The sequence below is a fragment of the Thamnophis elegans genome, chromosome 7 (assembly GCF_009769535.1).
Source record: "Thamnophis elegans isolate rThaEle1 chromosome 7, rThaEle1.pri, whole genome shotgun sequence".
Classification (NCBI taxonomy): Eukaryota; Metazoa; Chordata; class Lepidosauria; order Squamata; family Colubridae; genus Thamnophis; species Thamnophis elegans.
Genome location: NC_045547.1, coordinates 35,609,458 through 35,627,053, shown reverse-complemented (window position 1 = coordinate 35,627,053; position 17,596 = coordinate 35,609,458). Strand labels below are relative to the sequence as shown.

At 37.1% G+C, this 17,596-nt stretch overlaps 1 protein-coding gene across 2 annotated transcripts in view; it reads left to right on the top strand.

Annotated features, from left to right (window-relative positions):
- UTP20 (UTP20 small subunit processome component) overlaps nt 1–17,596 on the top strand; it is a 74,084-nt gene that overhangs the window by 34,352 nt on the left and 22,136 nt on the right. For both annotated transcript variants that reach the window (XR_004255737.1, XM_032221268.1), the window contains exons 27-40: nt 1,737–1,945; nt 3,236–3,379; nt 5,143–5,222; nt 6,216–6,442; nt 9,622–9,766; nt 10,135–10,222; nt 12,369–12,512; nt 13,493–13,543; nt 13,628–13,780; nt 14,999–15,154; nt 15,919–16,059; nt 16,277–16,414; nt 16,777–16,916; nt 17,395–17,474. Coding sequence is in view for 1 of the 2 variants with exons in the window: in XM_032221268.1 (XP_032077159.1) it covers nt 1,737–1,945; nt 3,236–3,379; nt 5,143–5,222; nt 6,216–6,442; nt 9,622–9,766; nt 10,135–10,222; nt 12,369–12,512; nt 13,493–13,543; nt 13,628–13,780; nt 14,999–15,154; nt 15,919–16,059; nt 16,277–16,414; nt 16,777–16,916; nt 17,395–17,474 (1,896 nt within the window). In the remaining variant the exon portion in view is untranslated. The remainder of the gene's footprint in view (nt 1–1,736; nt 1,946–3,235; nt 3,380–5,142; nt 5,223–6,215; nt 6,443–9,621; nt 9,767–10,134; nt 10,223–12,368; nt 12,513–13,492; nt 13,544–13,627; nt 13,781–14,998; nt 15,155–15,918; nt 16,060–16,276; nt 16,415–16,776; nt 16,917–17,394; nt 17,475–17,596) is intronic.

Genomic DNA, 17,596 nt, shown 5'->3' with positions numbered 1-17,596 from the left:
GAAGCATTGGATGACATGCATGGGTCCTTAACATTGAAAGCAGAACATGGCATTTTCCAAGTGACTGGTGACCTGGTAGCTGCAGTGAATACCACATTCTTATGATTGCAATCACACTCACTCCAGTTAATAGCGATGGAGAAAAAGCAACTTCCCTTCCCTTTCTTTTTCTTTCCCAACCCCTAACCCTCTTACCCACTTTCCTGCATTTTTTTATCCCACTTTTTGTTATTTTTTATAAATAACTCAAACACACTCTTTCCTCCTTCTATTTTCCGCAGAACAACCCTGTGAGGTGAGTTGGGCTGAGAGAGAGTGGCTGGCCAAAAGTTACCCAGCCGACTTTCATGCTTAAGGCAGAACTAGAGCTCACGGTCTCCTGGATTTTAGCCTGGTTGTTTTGTTTGACAGGGTGGTCAAGACTTCAGAATGCGATGACTTTGATGGGCTATGTCATGAATTATCAACCCTCTCAGAGCTAATGTTAATTCTTGGGGGGGGAGGGGGGAAATAATGAAAGGATCAGGTCAGGTCAAGTTAGTCATATAATCCTCCCTCTCATTTTCCCACAGCAGAAAATGTGGCAGGCCTGAAGGCCCAATGTAAAAGATGGCTTCCAGGTCTGACAGAAAGCTTTTAGTCAACTGGGCAATTGTTCTGAGAGTACCCTAAAGTTGATTTTCAGTCCTCTTACTGGAATGCTAATACTCTTAAGAGTTAAGTGGCCTTTCAGGAGCCATGTCATAAGTACAGGAGTGATGATCGGTAAAGCCAGTAGTAACTGGTTGAGAATTATGTTGAATTGTAGTGAACTGCAACCGGTGATTTCAAGGATTACGGGGCTTTGGTGTTGCCTACATAAGGCCCCTAATATTCTAGAAGAGGTTGTGAATGACTGATCAGAATCTTGAAACATGAACCTGCCTGTTTGGGATAATTACGTCTTACAACCTTTTGTGCTGAGCCCAACTTTCTTTAATGTAAATTCATTAGCATGAGCACACTATGTGCAGCAATGATAATGAAGCAGATGAGAAAGTTCACTTAATAATATTATATTAAGGAGATTGGTTGAGCAGTTGATTATGGGAAAGTAAATCTTTCTAATTCTAGAGATTAATGCTGGATCAGCATTGTCTAATGCAGGGGTGTCAAGCTCATGGCCCACAGGCCTGATGCGTCACACGTTGGCCATGCCCATCCTCATTTAAGCGAAGGGGGGAGAAAGTCACGATATGACACATGACAACCCTGAGTTTGACAACCCTGATCTAGTGGAACCAGAGATTTTGCGTATAGCTAATATTAAGCATTTAGTTACTGAACTCAGTCATCACATCTCATAGATCTTGATTAATGTGAGATAACAGTTGCACTTTGAAAATATGAACATTCATCCTGTGTTAGAATCCTAAGCATACTGTTTTTCAAATTAAAAAATGATTTATTAAGCGGGACTATATGTGTCTATGCACATATAGGGCTTCTCTATTAGCAAGAGTTATTTTCTGTCATTTTTAAATATCACCTTAAAATTGGATTCCCAAATTGGGCATTGTTTTGTAGCTAAAGCACAACCATTCTTAATTTGCCAATTTCTACTATTGTGACCAAATCTTGAATTTAGATTTACACATACAAAATATTGAAGAGTATCCCCATTCTGTAGAATGCTTATCAATATACATTCATTATTCTCTTCTTTCCTCTTTTATCTTTTCTCTCTTGTTTTAAAGGACATTGCCACTCTGCAGTGCTTCAAGCTGTGCAAGATTTGGATTTAACTCAAGTCCTACCATTAGGCCGTCAGCATAGCCTTTTCAACAGCTTGGAAATAGTACTAAAAAACCTGGGACATCTAATCAGCCAGAACCTGCCTGAGATTTTACAGATTTTACTTTGCATGACAGCAACAGTATCACACATTCTTCAGGAAAGAGAAAAGGTGAGAGCTGCTGATATTTAAGCTGAAATGTAAGAGTTAAACAAATCTTGGTGTAATTAATTAAGAGGAATGCTAGTACTTGAATTAAAGTAATAAAGATAAATGCTCACTGAATATTAGCATGACTCGCAAGAATGCATTTCAGTTATTTTACAAAATTAAACATTTGTTTTAGGTTCCAAATTTAAAACAAAAAGTGCAGTGTGTATATATTAGATATACAGTATCAACAAAAGATTATTGATGATATTGATAACCTGTTATAGTTTTTGTGTATTTTTGGCAGAGAGAGTCATGCTAGGCTAAATGAACTACACTACTTCAGTGCTACATAATAGTAAGCTAAATTTGCTTTTCAAATTTAATTCAGTTGTCTTGACAAATTTCTGAAATTTCTGGTGTGTCCAATCACACTTGGACAATAAAGAATCATATTCTATTCTATTACTAGCCCTCATTTGTTTTACCAACATTAAATCAAATCTTTATCATTGTCTAGCATAGAGTTTCCATATGCTAACCAAAATACAGCAATAATCCTAATTCTTAGATATCAGGAAAATAGTTACATTGTTAGAGTCCCAAAAGTACTTTCAGGCTCTGACCTTTACTAGGCAGCTGGTTAAATTGGGAAAAGGTTGATCTTTTTAGCAAGGTAATTACTGGTAAAGTTTTGCATAAAGTTACTCAGTAACATTGAAATGAACATCTGTAATTCAGTAACCCCAAAAATACTTTCACCATTGTCATTTGTTAAACTGAATTTAACATTTAATTAGCTATTGAAGAGCTAAGACACTTAAAGTCTGTGAGAGCCCTATTTGTACTTCACTTGGTAGTTTTCTTAATGTGTTAATCATACATTGCAGACAAACATTCTTAACTTTGTATAATTATAAAGAAACTTAGTTTTACAGTTTCCTAAAGTTTGCAATGTTTTTGTAGCTATGATGCTTACATTTTCTTTCTCTGCTATGCAAGTTCTTAACGTGTTACAGAATTTTGTTTTGACTACCTCTCACACATTATAGACATTACAATTTCCGTTGTAAGAAGGTTATAGAGAAAAAAATAATGTGCAGTTACTAGTAAAATATCTAAAAAGCTACTTCCCTAAGTATCATCATATCTAGATATAATATGTAGTTAATAATATGTGGATAATGCATGCTAATAATGTCTAATAATGAATTTTAAACTATTTTGATCCAATATATGAATAAAAAATGCAATTTTCTGAAAATGCTTCGTTTAAGGAAAGAAAAACAAACATCACAGTTTCTTTTACAGATTCAACTCAGATGTATCAACCAGCTGAAAAACTTAAGGCGCCTTGGACTTAAGCTTATAGCAGACTTTTTCTCTGACTTTGAAATGTACAGCTTCAGTGGAGAAGAGATTGATGCTGTGTTCTGTGCAGTGGTGTGGCCCCAGGTAAGGTGCTCTTTTCAGTAAGTGATTCCCAAGTTTAGTATATACCTTCTGGGAGATGACTAAAATTTGGGGCAAAAGGAAAAGAGTATATTCAAATAAAGCATCTCACTTCATTATATCCCCATGAGATGGTCCACATTTTCATGGCTTATATTTTACTTAAAATATTATCTATCTGTCAGGTGCCTGAGGTTCAAGAGGTGGGGTTGAACCTGTGCTTTGGTTGTATTCATTGTTATTGGTGGATCTATTTTTATCCTGGCTGCTGTTGTAAATATGTTGTTTTGCTTTTCTGCTTTTATATTTTTAATGTTGTTAGCTGCTCAGCTGGTCAATAACTTGAGATTGGTGTCCATATAAATTGAACATATGGTTCAATAAATATTGGGTGAATTTTCATCGCTGTGGCATTGTTCTGACCTAGGTTTCCCAAGAGCATGAAGCAAATCTTTGTCCCAAAAAAAATCCCTTTTATTAATTTAGTGTGAATTCTGCTCATTCACATCCAGTAAAGTCTTTCAAGAGAGGATTTACAGTCACAGACCTTATCTGGCTTGGAGAGCTGACAGGCCAACATCTACAAAATTTGGAAAGGAGTCTCAGATAGTCACAACCAATTAAGCGAACTAATTGTCTCCTGCAAACTCCACTCCCCTTTTGTTCCTCTTTTATTTCGTCTGGGAGGGGCCATTCATCATCTACCTGTGGCCTTATTCCAAAGTCGGCCCCTATTCTTTAGCTGTTTCCTTCGTCTGGCAACTCTGTGCATGCGCACACTGGGAAGAGGCTGCAGCTGTTCGTCTGCCTCACTAATGTCTGAATGCAGCTGATAATTGGCATACAGCTCTGGCCCCCTCTCTGCCTCCGACACAGAGCCCTCATCTGAGCCTTCCCCAGACTCCAGGACTGGCCCATGTTCCTCCCCAACCTCCCCACTTGTCCGAATCTGCTGCCAGCTCTGCTAGCCGATGGCGGGCCACAACAGACATAGATGAGCAAATACGACTCTACATTTGCAACTGAGAAATGTAAAAATAACAGAGGGGTCTCCTTTAGATGAAATAAGTATATCCTTAAGTTAGACAGAGTTAATGGGCAAAGATGACTGCATTCAGAGTTCCATCCTCCCTTATTTTCATTTGTACCATTGGCCTCTATAATAGGTGAATAGGTGAATTCACCTTCTTCCTCTAAAGTCAGGCCAACCTCCACCAACAAAGATGAAATAAACCATATTGATAGTAGTTATGTGATATTGTATGATAGTTAAATATAAATAATATGAAATTTCTTCTTGTTAGCTCAGGCTGGAAGGAAAATTTCTGTAATTTAGCCAGAAATGGTATGTGATATCCACTTTTCTCTGGAGCTAGGATCCTAGAGACTAGGGACTTAGAGACTATCCTTTAAAATTACCAGCAGGCCCCTCTCACTTGGTGAACTGAAGACCATGCCTGACAGTAACATGCTGGGTTGGACTCTTCAAAGTATTTTTGTGCTTGAGGCCAATGGAAGCAGCTTTTGCTATTCTGGTGCAAAAGGCATTGCAGTCAATATTGGTTGCATTCATACTAGATTCATATGTTGTGCTATGTCAAGATGAAAGGAACCCCTGGCCTAGTATAGCATGTGAGCTCAGATAGTTCATGGTTCTTTCAGATGCAAATAGTCTTGCTTCTTCTATTCTGAATAGCTATCCTATGATATAGTTGTTAATAGATTCTGATTTTATCTTCCTGCTTTGTTTCCCCCTCCTCCCCCAGATCACTAGGCTGGCTTCTGAGAGCCAATACTCTCCTACTCCTTTACTTAAAATTATTCACATCTGGAGCAAAAACCCCAGGTAAGCTATTCACTTTTAGCAAAAAAAACCTCCAGTAATTATTATATACTGTACTATCTACATTATGTAAAAGCTTTAAATCCAGTAGGTTTATTGCCCTGCAGGTTAACGTGCAATTGTGGTTTTAGAACTCTCTGCCATCTGCATTAGTCACAGACTACAATCCCCATTAGCTCTTATTATTCACACAGCTGATCGGGCTGACAGAAATTGTGTGTCAGTCACAGATGGAAAGCCTAAGTTGTCTGCCCGCATTCTTTCTATGTACAAACAAATCAATTTGGATAACTGTAGTAGTGGGACCAGGCAAAACAGGGCTAGAACCATGTATTTCAAATATTTGTTTCCTGACAAAATATAGTGTCCTTGTTGTCCTTTTCCCTGTCTGCTTTTCTTTTCCTGGAGTTGTGAACAGGAGTGAACTGCAAGCTTGTGATTCAAAGAGGCTTATCATGGTCACGTCAGCTTCTGACGTTTCTCCTTCCCCAGTCCCAACTTTTCTTAAATCAAGTGATTTCTTGCATTGCACCAAAACCATGATTTACAAGTGTCAGTGGCTGGTTTTGTGCAACCAAAAAGACAAAACTAAATAATGTGATTATTTAATCATCTCTTAATACAGTGTGAACCATGTCTTAATACAGCAGGAGTTCTAGCAATTGAACTTCTCAAGTGTTTTTAATCCTACAGATAGAATCGTTCTCAACTTAGTTATATTTTCACCTCTAAGGCTAGTGTGTACATTCGTAGAATAGTCTGTTCCTGATCTCGAGTCATAGTTTGGAATTTGGTAGCAATTATTCAGGGGATTTCATGCTTTTTGTTCACTGTTAATGTCTGGAAATGGTCATAAATGTTTTTATAGTAAAAGAAGTTGAAACAATTTCTTTCAGTTCTCTACCAGAAGAATGAAAAACTTGTCCTTTTTCAGTTTTGAATCCCATGTAATTTATTTCTTAAAATTTCCCTTCCCCCTTCTCACTTTACTTTTAGGTATTTCGTTTTGCTGGCTAAGCAGAAGCCAGGGCACCCAGAGTATGACATATTATTAAATGTATGTGCAGTGCTCTCAGCCAAGGCTCTGGGAGAGGGAACAGCTGGTACTGTGATGGATGTGATTGACAGCCTTCTCAATATTCCTGACTTTGAACCTAATGACCAATTTAGCAGCCTGACAGTGACCGACTGCATCTTTATTGAAGTTGAAGAAATAGCAGGAGGTAGGAATGGATAGGTCTCAATTGGATGGCACTGTTTGTTTGTTTATTACAATACTGCCCATTTCCATAGGGCAGAAGGAGTTCAGAAAAACAAGGAAAATATATATAAAGTCAAAGGCACATAATATTAAAACTATATAATGGGCAGTCCAGTCACCATTGGAGCCAAACTATCAGTTAAATAGCTACATACTAAGCAACTTTTTAAAAGACAAGAAGATTCAGATGATGATAGGACAAAGTGTAAATGAAAATGGCTTCAGTGTATTATGTTTGAGCTTTACAGAGGTACATACAAAGTATAGGTAGTTCTCAACTTACGATCACAATTGAGCCCAAAATTTATGTTGCTAAGTGAGACATTTGTTAAGTGAATTTTGTTCCATTTTATGACCTTTCTTGTAGAAGGTAAATGAATCACTTCAGTTGTTAAGTTAGTAACATTAGTTACTAATAGTAACTTAGAAGTTATTAAGCTGAAAAAGGTGATCACATGTCCCTGGGACACTGTCATAAATATGAACCAGTTGTCAAACATTTGATAGTAAATCACATCACCACAGGAATGTTGCAATGGTCATAACTGTGTCTGGAGATTCTCAGTCATCCAGGCATGGTTGTCCCAAGGGTGCTTTTTTCAAGAGGTGAAGAAGCTTCTTGGATGAGAAGCAAAACATCTTTAAAGAAAAACAAAATCCAGTTGCCTCTTGAAAAAGCACCTTTGGGGCGGTCATAAATGTGAAAAATGATCATAAGTCACTTTTTTCAGTGCCATTGTAACTTTGAATGGTCACCAAATGAACTGTTGTAAGTTGAGGACTTTCTGTATATACTTTTATTCAAAGCTGTTTTCCACAGAATGTGTAAACAAAATGAAAGATACTTCCTGCTTTTAACTTAGGATGCTTTTAAGGGGTTGTCCAGGCCCACAACATTCAGCCTTTGCATTGAAGCAGCCTTCACTTGCCTTCCTGCAATTCAAAGTCAGAAGTGTGGAGATTACAGGAAATTCCTTTTCACCTTGGAATGAACTCTTTCAGAAGAGTTACCTAAAATGGGCTTCTCTTCAGAATGAGGCACAGATTGAAAAAGTAATCAGAGTTGCCAGCTTTTAAGACTTACACCTGAAGTCAGCCACCTTTTCAATATTTGCTATAATTACTGTATTTTCCAGAGTATAAAACACATCATTTCCCCTCAAAAAGAGAGTGAAAATTTGGCTGTGTTTTAATACACTGAATGTAGCCTCACCCACCCCTACCAGAGGCCAAAAATGTGAGGCATGGAGGCAGCAATAGTATGTGGCAATCCCTGCAGCCTGGAACAGCTGATTGGGGGTATTCTGGCAGTCCACCCGTTTCAGCTGTGCTGAATCAGGTTGCAGTAAGTTCTGAAGCTGACCTGACTGGTCAGAGTTTGCAGCAGCAATCACATTCAGAAAGCACAGTAACTGATTCAACAGGATTCAAAATAATCTATATAAATACAAATGAAATGGTTGTTTGTTCAAAATCGCTAATCTCCTAAAGTTCTTTACCGATTGCTTTGAAATTTTGATACAACGTTGCATTCGAATACGCAAATGTTTTTATATACGTATATTATATAGATGTCACACCTGTGATAGGTAAAAATATGATTTTTTGTAAAAACATGCCTTTTTGAAAACCAGTGCCACCTGGTGGACGTAAAAGCAACACACACTATACTAAATATTTCATGATTCCATTTCAATGTTTCAGATTGCATTGTTATATTGAATTTTCATAGATTTTGATTTATTTTCATTTTGATTTAATTATTTCGTGTGACATTGCGTTGGAATTGAGCTGTGTCGTTTACCATAGCATTCATTTAGTGAGTATAGTATATTCGGAACAGTTTGGCCTCTCTCCAGCTTCGTCCCAACAGTCCCTTTATATGTGTGGCTGGGCTGCAGCCGCACCCTTTCCCCTTTCCGCCCCTCCTCTGATGAGCTTCAGCCATTTCCGCCAAGAGGAGCCGAAGCCCTTCGGCCTCTCTCTCCCCTCCCCTCCCTCTGGGCCTTTGCTATTTGTGGCGGGGTGCCACCTGCGGCATCCCTCGGCTGCCTCCCCCCACCTTTAAGCCGGCCTACCCCCGGCCAGCCCAGCGGAGCTCCAGAGGAGGTAGAGGTGAAGTGTTTCCTCAGCCCGGCCAGCCGCGCACACTCTCCACCCCCCCCTCACAATGAGCCAGCTACAGCCTCGCCAAGGTGGCTCCGACAGGGCGGTGGCGGCGGTGTCAGCCTGAGGTGCAGTGGGGCTGGGGCAGCCCATGGGTGCCCCGTGAGGCGGCACACCAAGGACTTCTCTTCCTTCAAGATCCTGGACGTCTCACTCTCCCGGGCCACCGACTTGGGGGAGCCCGAGCGCAGCTCCTCCGAGGAGATGCTCAACAACTTCCACGAGGCTGGCAGCCCCGGCACCATCTCCTCCAACCAGCCTCGTCCGGCCCAGCAGCCCCAAGTTGTGACCAACGGTAGCACCCACCTGAAGCCCCACTACACCCAGATCGGGCCATAGCAACCCGTGGCTGGGTACAACTAGTAATAATATATAATACATTACCAAAAGCAGGTTTTCCAAGGTAGCAGTAAATATAAGCAAAACACAAGCTGTTTCACTTTCAGTTCTCAGCTAAGCCAGGCTCCTTCCTGTATCCTTCTTGCTCAGCAAATGTCAGAGTCCAAATAGCCCTCATTGGTTGACTTAGTTGCTATGCCTATTCATTGATTGACCTTGTACCATGTGTCAGCTGAATATCATGGATGCTGGTAGGCAGAGACAAAATTCTTCTTATTTTCCTCCCCAAAAGATACATTATATATTCTGGAGCATCTTATGCTCTGAAAAATATGGTACATGATCTTTTTGATACCCCAAAAAATAAATAAATGACTAAAAAATGGGAGTATATGCAGGATTTTGGTTACTTTGCAAAGTTCCTGAATTTAAATATATTTTTAAATGTATTGTTCATCATCATCATAATGTATCATAAATAAAATATCATAAATAAAAATAACAACAAAGTTGAAACACTTTTTTTAAAAACTCTAACACTCTTACTAGACTGTTTTGTAAGGATTTGTGTTTTCTGTGTGGAAAAAAGGCTTGGCTTTTCACTTTAAATGGCCGTATTCTACATCTTCATTTTAGATGTTCCTAGTATGGGGACAAGGCTAGTTCTCCCCCATGTCCCTTCAATTCTTCAGTATCTCAACAAAACGATGATCAGCGTAGATAGGATAAAGAAAAAAAAGTATAACGCACAACTCAGCAAAGAACTCAACATTCTTTCAAAGTAAGTGGTTTCTTATCCATTCCAATAGTACATATTTGCAGAGATTTTTAATGCTGTAGAAGGGGTGGAGAAGAAATAGCTCTTTTTCTCTGGTGGGAAGGGGATTAATAGAAAATAGTAGGAGCAATCTCATCCTAATCTCTCAGAAGGTAAGAAATTAGATGACTTCTGTTTTCACTTGGAACAGATGCAAAAAAAATATTTCTTCCTCTGCATCTCTTAGACTTCTGTGAATGCAATCACATGTTCTTTCTAAGCTGAAGTTCAAAACTTTTCAAGGCTACATATTAAAAAAGCTTGGCTTTTAATGTAAACGCCGGAAACATTACATAGTGATATAACGCAAGTGTCTTTTCTGTTGTATTCAGGATTAGCAAGTTTATAAAGGATAAGAACCAGAGTTCTGTTCTGATTGGCCTCCTGCTCCCTTTCCTTCAGCAGCCCAATATTACTCAGGTAGGTTTACAATAAAGTATGGAAAATAATATTTTCTTTCAAATTAGATTACTTTTGTGATGACATTTTAAATGTTTTTGCACTTACGGACTTTACATGCAATCAGGTTGACACCGAAAAGTGGGTTATGTAACAGCCACAACAAAGAATGAAGATATGAAAAATAGTGGATGAAGCAGAGGGAACAATATAGAAGCCTGGGCTATAGCCACTTCAGTTAGAATGAATCTAATGTGTTGTATACCTTTCTATGTATTTATGTAACATACTTTTGTGTTATAAAATAGAGGTTTCTAAATACAAATGTAGAGGGCAAAATGCCTTCTTGAACATTTTGTTAATTTACTGTAAATCACTTCTTAGCTTCCACTCTACTTCTGCAGGCATCATCTTTAAATTTTTGAAAACGTAAATACAGTTTTCCAAATCAGCACTAAGGCGTTATTAAAAAGACCCATTTTGGTGTAATTTGCTGAACCAGCCCTACCTAAGCTATGCAAAAAATGGGAGCAAAATAATATTTGATCTTGGTTTATGGAAAAAACAAGGTCTTCATGTGACCTTCATGGATGAGCAGCTTACATTAAGTTTGTCATAAATGTTTGCAGGGATCCATATACCGTATTTTCACCCATATAACCCGCCCACGCAAATAACCCGCCCACGCGAATAACCCGCAGGTTTTCAAGATCGTGTAAAATATTTTCCGTATACCCCGCCCACTTATATAACCCGCGACAAGTAAGGGAGAAGGGAAACTGCTGAGATCGGGGGAAGGAACGGAGGAGAAAGCCTGGGCAAGCTGGGGAAGGAACGGAGGAGAAGGAAACTGCTGAGATCGGGGGAAGGAACGGAGGAGGAAGCCTGGGCAAGCTGGGGAAGGGGGAAGGAACAGAGGAGAAGGAAACTGCTGAGATCGGGGGAAGGAAAATATTTTCCATATACCCCGCCCACTTATATACCCCGCGGGGGCGTGCTGTGTATGTAAAAACGCATATAACCCGCGGGTTATATGGGTGAAAATACGGGTAATAGCGCTTGTATAGAGAAAATGTGAAGCCTCCCAAATTGATCCTACCTTCCATTCTTTTTACTCTTTGTTTAAAGGACTTCCTCAAAAGTTGAAAGATAAATTACTATGGTTTTCCTCAAAACCAGTATTACTCTTATTGAGTAAAATGATTGAGAAATGAAGAAACCCAGAAATGTCTTTTGTTCATTAACTTGATCTTTTAAATTGTGTGTTTAATTCAGAATGTCGGCACCTGCCATAAACCTGATCAATAATTTCTGTTTACTTTCTTTTAATCTTGAAATATCACTGACCCCTAGTGGTGAAGTTCTTACTTCAATTTTATTATGAATATGCATAAAAGAAAATGGTATACTCCGCAATGTCACGTAGTTAACATATTAATAAAAGGAAATAGAAGGAATTTTCTATTGGAGACTGGATGATGTTTTTCCCTTCTGCCATAAAATCCACTATCAGGATCATCCTGCTTGACTAGCTACAAAAAACAGAACTAAGTTTATTTACAAGATAAAGTTGAAAATATTTACTGATTTGTGATAGTTTGATAGGGCTTCAATATTTAGACATATTAATAGATACTTCATTTTGTGATGGCACCTTGATTGCTGTAGTTTATTCAACCAACATTTACTTGGTATCTCTAAAATTCGCACAAGAGTACATGAAGGTACTTTCAGTAATCTAGTCAATTGTAATCCTTTGCAGTGTATTTATGTAGAGCAAGAGTGTCAAACTTGTGGTGTCACGTTGCCGTGATGTGATGTTTTGCTACATTTTCCCCATTTGTGGAGCTGGAGTGGGCGTGGCCTGCGTATGATGCATCCACCCCGTGGGCCGCCAGTTTGGCACCCTTGACATAGAGGAATGCATGAATAATCTTCAAGAAGAAGATATACAAGAATCAATAAGGCAAATAAGAGTTAACTTAGTTCTGCAGAAAGAGAAGATATGAGAAACTCAAGATTATGTTACCTTGAGTCTTTTCAGCATAAGCAGTGATACTAGGATACTCTGGCAGACTTTCAAGATTCTGTTATTACACCTTAAGCAATAAGCTTAAGCATTTCTGTAACCTTTGTTCTATCTTTTTCCTGTACCTGTTTCTTTTAGGATACAGAGATTGACATTCTGGAGACAGTACAAAATCTATTGAAACATTGCTTAACTCCAGCAAGCTTCCTTAAACCTCTGGCAAAACTGTTTTCTGTTATTCAGAACAAGTTGTCTCGTCAAGCGCTTTGTGGAGTTTTTGAGGTATTACTGTATATAAATGCTTCTTTTTTAAAAAAAAAAATTCTTATTCCATTATGATACAGAGTGTTGAGTTGCTTTGTTCCACAGTAGAGGCTAATCTTGACTCCTTTATAAGTCTTTTTTAAAGTATTATCCTTTTCTATCTTTTTGCCATAAAAACAGTATAGATAGTCCTTGATTTATGACCCATCACTGTTTGAAGTTATCACAGACCTCCCTAGGGCTACTTACAACCTGAATTCAAAGTTCTAAAGGCTGGTGCCTCTCCACACAGTCAGTACTGGGTCATTTGGTAACAGGCCCGCATTTATGGCTGTTGCAGGGGCCGGCAGTTATACGATTTAGAACTCTCTTTTTTTTTTTTTTTTGGTGAAAACTGATATTTAGGAGGACCCAGATTATTGGGAGCAATATGCTGACTTTGTAAACCACTTAGATAAGGCTATAAAGTACTATGAAGCGGTATATAATAAGTGCTATTGCTATTTATTTCCTGTTTCCAACAAAACAAGTCCAGTGCAGACAACGAATTTGCTTAAGATTGCATCATTTGCTTAAGAACCACTGGCAAAAGTTGTAAAATTGACCATGATCACATGATGACCCACTTAACAACTGACATGACTTGTAACTCTAATTTCAAGGTCAATTACAGATATAAGTTGGGTATTACCTGTAGTTGGAGGAAGAGGCTTTTCTGATAGCTTCCATTAAAAATCTCTGGTCATAGATAGGTAATTTGATATCTTTAAGAGGTTTTGGACTATATTTCTGCAAATATTGATCAAGCAGATGCAATCTTAGTCAAATTGCAACAAAGGTAAAATGTATTTACATACTGATGGTCTAGATACATTTAGTTTTAGCTGCTCTAACTATTTTCATCTTCTGTGAAGTTAAAAATAGCCTAAAAATTAATTATGAAATATATGTCATTCATTAATTTTTGTCTTTTAATGAGTTTCAATCTTTTTAAACAGACATTATCTCATTTGGACAGTAATATAAAATATATCACAGAAACTGTCAAGGTATGTAGCAGTTTCCCTCATTTACGTAATTTTTTAAAAATTCAATTTGATGTTTATCTTGATTAGACATTTTGTTTGTCTTAGCTGAATGCTTTCAGTCCGCACCATCTTGATGAGATCAACTTTGATGTCCGTTTGTCAGCATTCCAGGATATCATTTCCCATATCAAAGGGATGAACAAAATAGATGTCAACTACCTGATTCCAGTAATGCATAACTGTTTCTACACTATACGGGTGAGTCCCATTAATATGGAAAATATCTGAGCTTGCTTTATGATTGGGCTCTTAGAAATGTATTCATTGTATATTATTGTTTATCATACTTACAATTTAGTGAATTTTTTAAAAAAATCAATATTTGCATGCTTTTTCTTCTTTGTCATGAGTCATTCTAGTTGTAAGAGTGAAGTCTCATATGTCCTGTTAATAACAAATGAATCTGTTAAGACAACAACAACGAAAGAAATTAGTGGAAATTGTTGGTGTTGCCCAAAACGTTTAATCTTGTTTCCACAATAAATAATCCAGGTTTCATTTGAAAAATAGCAGTTGCTGTATTTTTTTTGTAATGGCTTTGTTAGCTCTTCTACAATGCATCTACTTACCAGCCATGGTGTCCTTGAAAGTCTTTCTTTCAGTTTCTTGCAAAGCCAACTGAATGAAATTGTAGTTTAACATTGGCAAAGCCAACTGTAGTTTAACATTGATTTAGAAATTTCTCTAATTTAATTAAAGCAAATGCTCCTTTATTCAGGATACAGCAACTGTTTCAAAGTGTTCCATGCACACTCCAAATCACATTCCATTTTCTAATCTGGTTCTCTATATACCCTAAAAAGCAGTAGCAGTATCATTTCTTTAATGATACAGAGAAGTTTTGCCTACAGCTATATGGCTGTATCTGCATTCTCGCAAAAGCATTTCTAAGTACCCTGGGTGTAGAGAAGTATAGTAGGAGATAGAAATAGTCAAAATAGTTAGAAATGGAGACAAGCTAAAGGAACTTGGTCCTGCAAAACATTTCCTTTGGATTCTTGCTCATTTCTTCCTCTCTTCTGCCCTTTTATCTGTGCAACATCTTGACTTTCCTGTGACACAAGGGGAAATAATGAACTGTAATAGGAGATGGTTGGGTGATAGGGAAAGCATGCATTCCCTTAGCATGAATTCCTGAATGAGAAGTTTATGATCTGTGATTGCTAGCCATATAGTAACAAAACTCTATTTTCTTTATAAAAGATTTGCAGTGAATTTATACAGTTTGGGTCATATCTTGCTGCTAATGAAGATTACTTGGAATTTTAATCACTTTGTAGCTGCTTTGAACTATATTAGGGACCTGGTTATGTTTATTTTAGTGCATAGTTTTATAGGATTAATAGAATGATAATCTCCAATGTATAGGATTAATAGGATTATAATCTCATGTGTCCTGATCCTTTTCTTTTGCAGTTAGAGGAAATGGCTTTAAGTGACAATGCTATCCTCTGCCTGACTGCCATTATTCAAAGATTTTCTGAACTTGAGCATACAGAGGATGAATTCAAGGAAATTATTCAGCACACACTTCTGGATTCTTTGAGAAAAGGTCTGAAGAGCAAGATTGAGGTGAAGAGCCTAACATTCCTGGGATTTGTGTTATAAAAATCAGGATGAATTGAAAATCTGTGTCTGCAGACCTTGTAATTTTCACTTTAAAAGAAAAGTCATTTGGAGGACTTTTTAATGTAGTTTCTGTTCCTATATTTTTAACATGCCTTTTATTTAGTTATTTATGCTTAAATTAATATGAGTAATCCTCAAATTACTAAAGGCTTGTAATAGATACACATATAGATGTTCCACTGTCTGTGGAACTTCTATTTTTCTTGGCCATTCCTTATAACCCTTGGTGATCTGAATATGGGGAAATATGAAATATGTTAAATGAGTTAAATTCTGTACACTTTGGGACATTTGCATATATTATCCTGGATGCAAAAGCCTGTTTTTCTGGAAACAGATAGACTTCGTAAATCATAATGTGTTTAAGGTACTACTATAAGCCTTCTATTATTACTATTAGTTTAATGTTCTGCTATGGCCATCCAGAGTAGCCAATGAGCGAGGTGGGTGGCAAATAAATTTAACAAACAAATGTTTATAAAATATAGATTATCTACTTCCATTATTGCTTCAAAGTCTAGTCTTACTATAATAAATGTCTGGTATTTAGAAATGGTCATAATTGCCCAGGATAGCAGTTTAAGAGGGAAAATTCAAACAGATTGCTATGAAAAAGAAGTTTTATGTTTAAAAAGTGGAGGCTATGATATGTAGTTTAGAATGTCAGATGTAAAAGTAAACCACTTATATTTTCTTTGTGGTTTCAGTGCATTCAGCAGGATTACACATCGTTGCTATCAAACTTGATTCGAACATTTTCAGAACATCCAGAGTTTCATGATTTGGTCCAACTAACTGATTATCATGATCCAGAGATGGACTTCTTTGAAAATATGAAGCATATTCAGGTAAAAGGAAATGTTTTAACCGATTCTTCTAAAGCACCATATGAGTTATCTGATAATGATGAATGAATGATAGCTTAAAAACTGATAGCGCTTATTTCCTTTTTTCTATTGATACAAAATGTCTGCAATTGATATAAAACATCTGGTTTATTATTCAAATGGTTGGTGGGCTAAGATCTCTCACTCAAGTTCTAATATAATTTTTATATTCTTTCAGATTCACAGAAGGGCACGAGCGCTGATGAAACTGGCTAAGCAGTTAGTGGAAGGCAAAACCATACTGAGTTCTAAAACTCTTCAAAATTATATTATGCCTTATGCAACCACTACCATTTTCAATGAGAAAATGCTTAAGGTAAGCTTTTGAACATAAAATTGGTGAAACTACTTCTGCTTCATTGCCATGAGAAGGATTTACTCTATCAACACATCTGATCTTAACTTTTCATAAAGCAAGAGAATTGAATTGGCTCTACTACTTTAGTAGAATCCATAGCTCTTAGGGAGAATTTGTTGTGTTGAAGCTTCACACATATAATGGGGCATGGAGATTGTTTAGAAAGACTGCTTCCTACTGCCTACCTTCTGAAGTGATCTTGATCCAGCTAAAGGGACTATAGACTTATTTTTATATTAAAAAAAGAAAAACCAAAGAAACGATGTTGATGGTGAACATGTTCTGTAGTTTAATCTTCCTGATAATACTCTTTCACTTAGTATGAAAACATGATAACGGCATCGGTTGAGATGGTGGGAGCTGTATGCAGACATCTTTCTTGGTCAGCTTACCTCTACCATTTGAAACATTTCATCCATGTATTGCAGACTGGACAGATCAATCAAAAACTTGGTGTCAGGTACATTAAATGCCAGATGTAAGATTAAAATTATAACCATTTGCATTAAATAAAAATAAATACCATTGGATGTTATGAGCCTCTAAACAAATATGAATGATTTTGAAGTTTGGAAACTATTCTGCTTTTATACTGATTTTTTTAAAGTGTCTATGTGATTCACAGTCATCCCAGTCATAGTTATCCCAAAGGATTTTTAAAAGCGGCATTATATTATAATTAACTCTCAATTTCTTTATGATTATAAAGCTGTTATTTTTACTATATTGCTGTACATATATTTATTCCATAGATTCATCTATTCATCTATTCGACATATTTTCACCAGGCCAATAGTGGCTCATTTTTTTAAAATTGTACAGAGTGTTTTGTAAAATGTTTGATAAAGTTGGAAACTTGGAACTCAAATGTCTTTCTTTCTTTCTTTCTTTCTTTCTTTCTTTCTTTCTTTCTTTCTTTCTTTCTTTCAACTTGAAAGCGTGCTAGTAATGGTGCTGGATGCTTTTCATTTTGACCATGAAACTCTTGAAAAGCAGCTTTCAATTATTGAAAAGGAAGGTAAGTTTTTAAGTTCCTTAATCTGATTGAGGGTACCTTGGCCCATGGGAATCTGTCCTGCTTGAAATAAATTATGGTGCCGTTTACATTTTTTTATTAATATCCTAAAGAATTTTGTTACG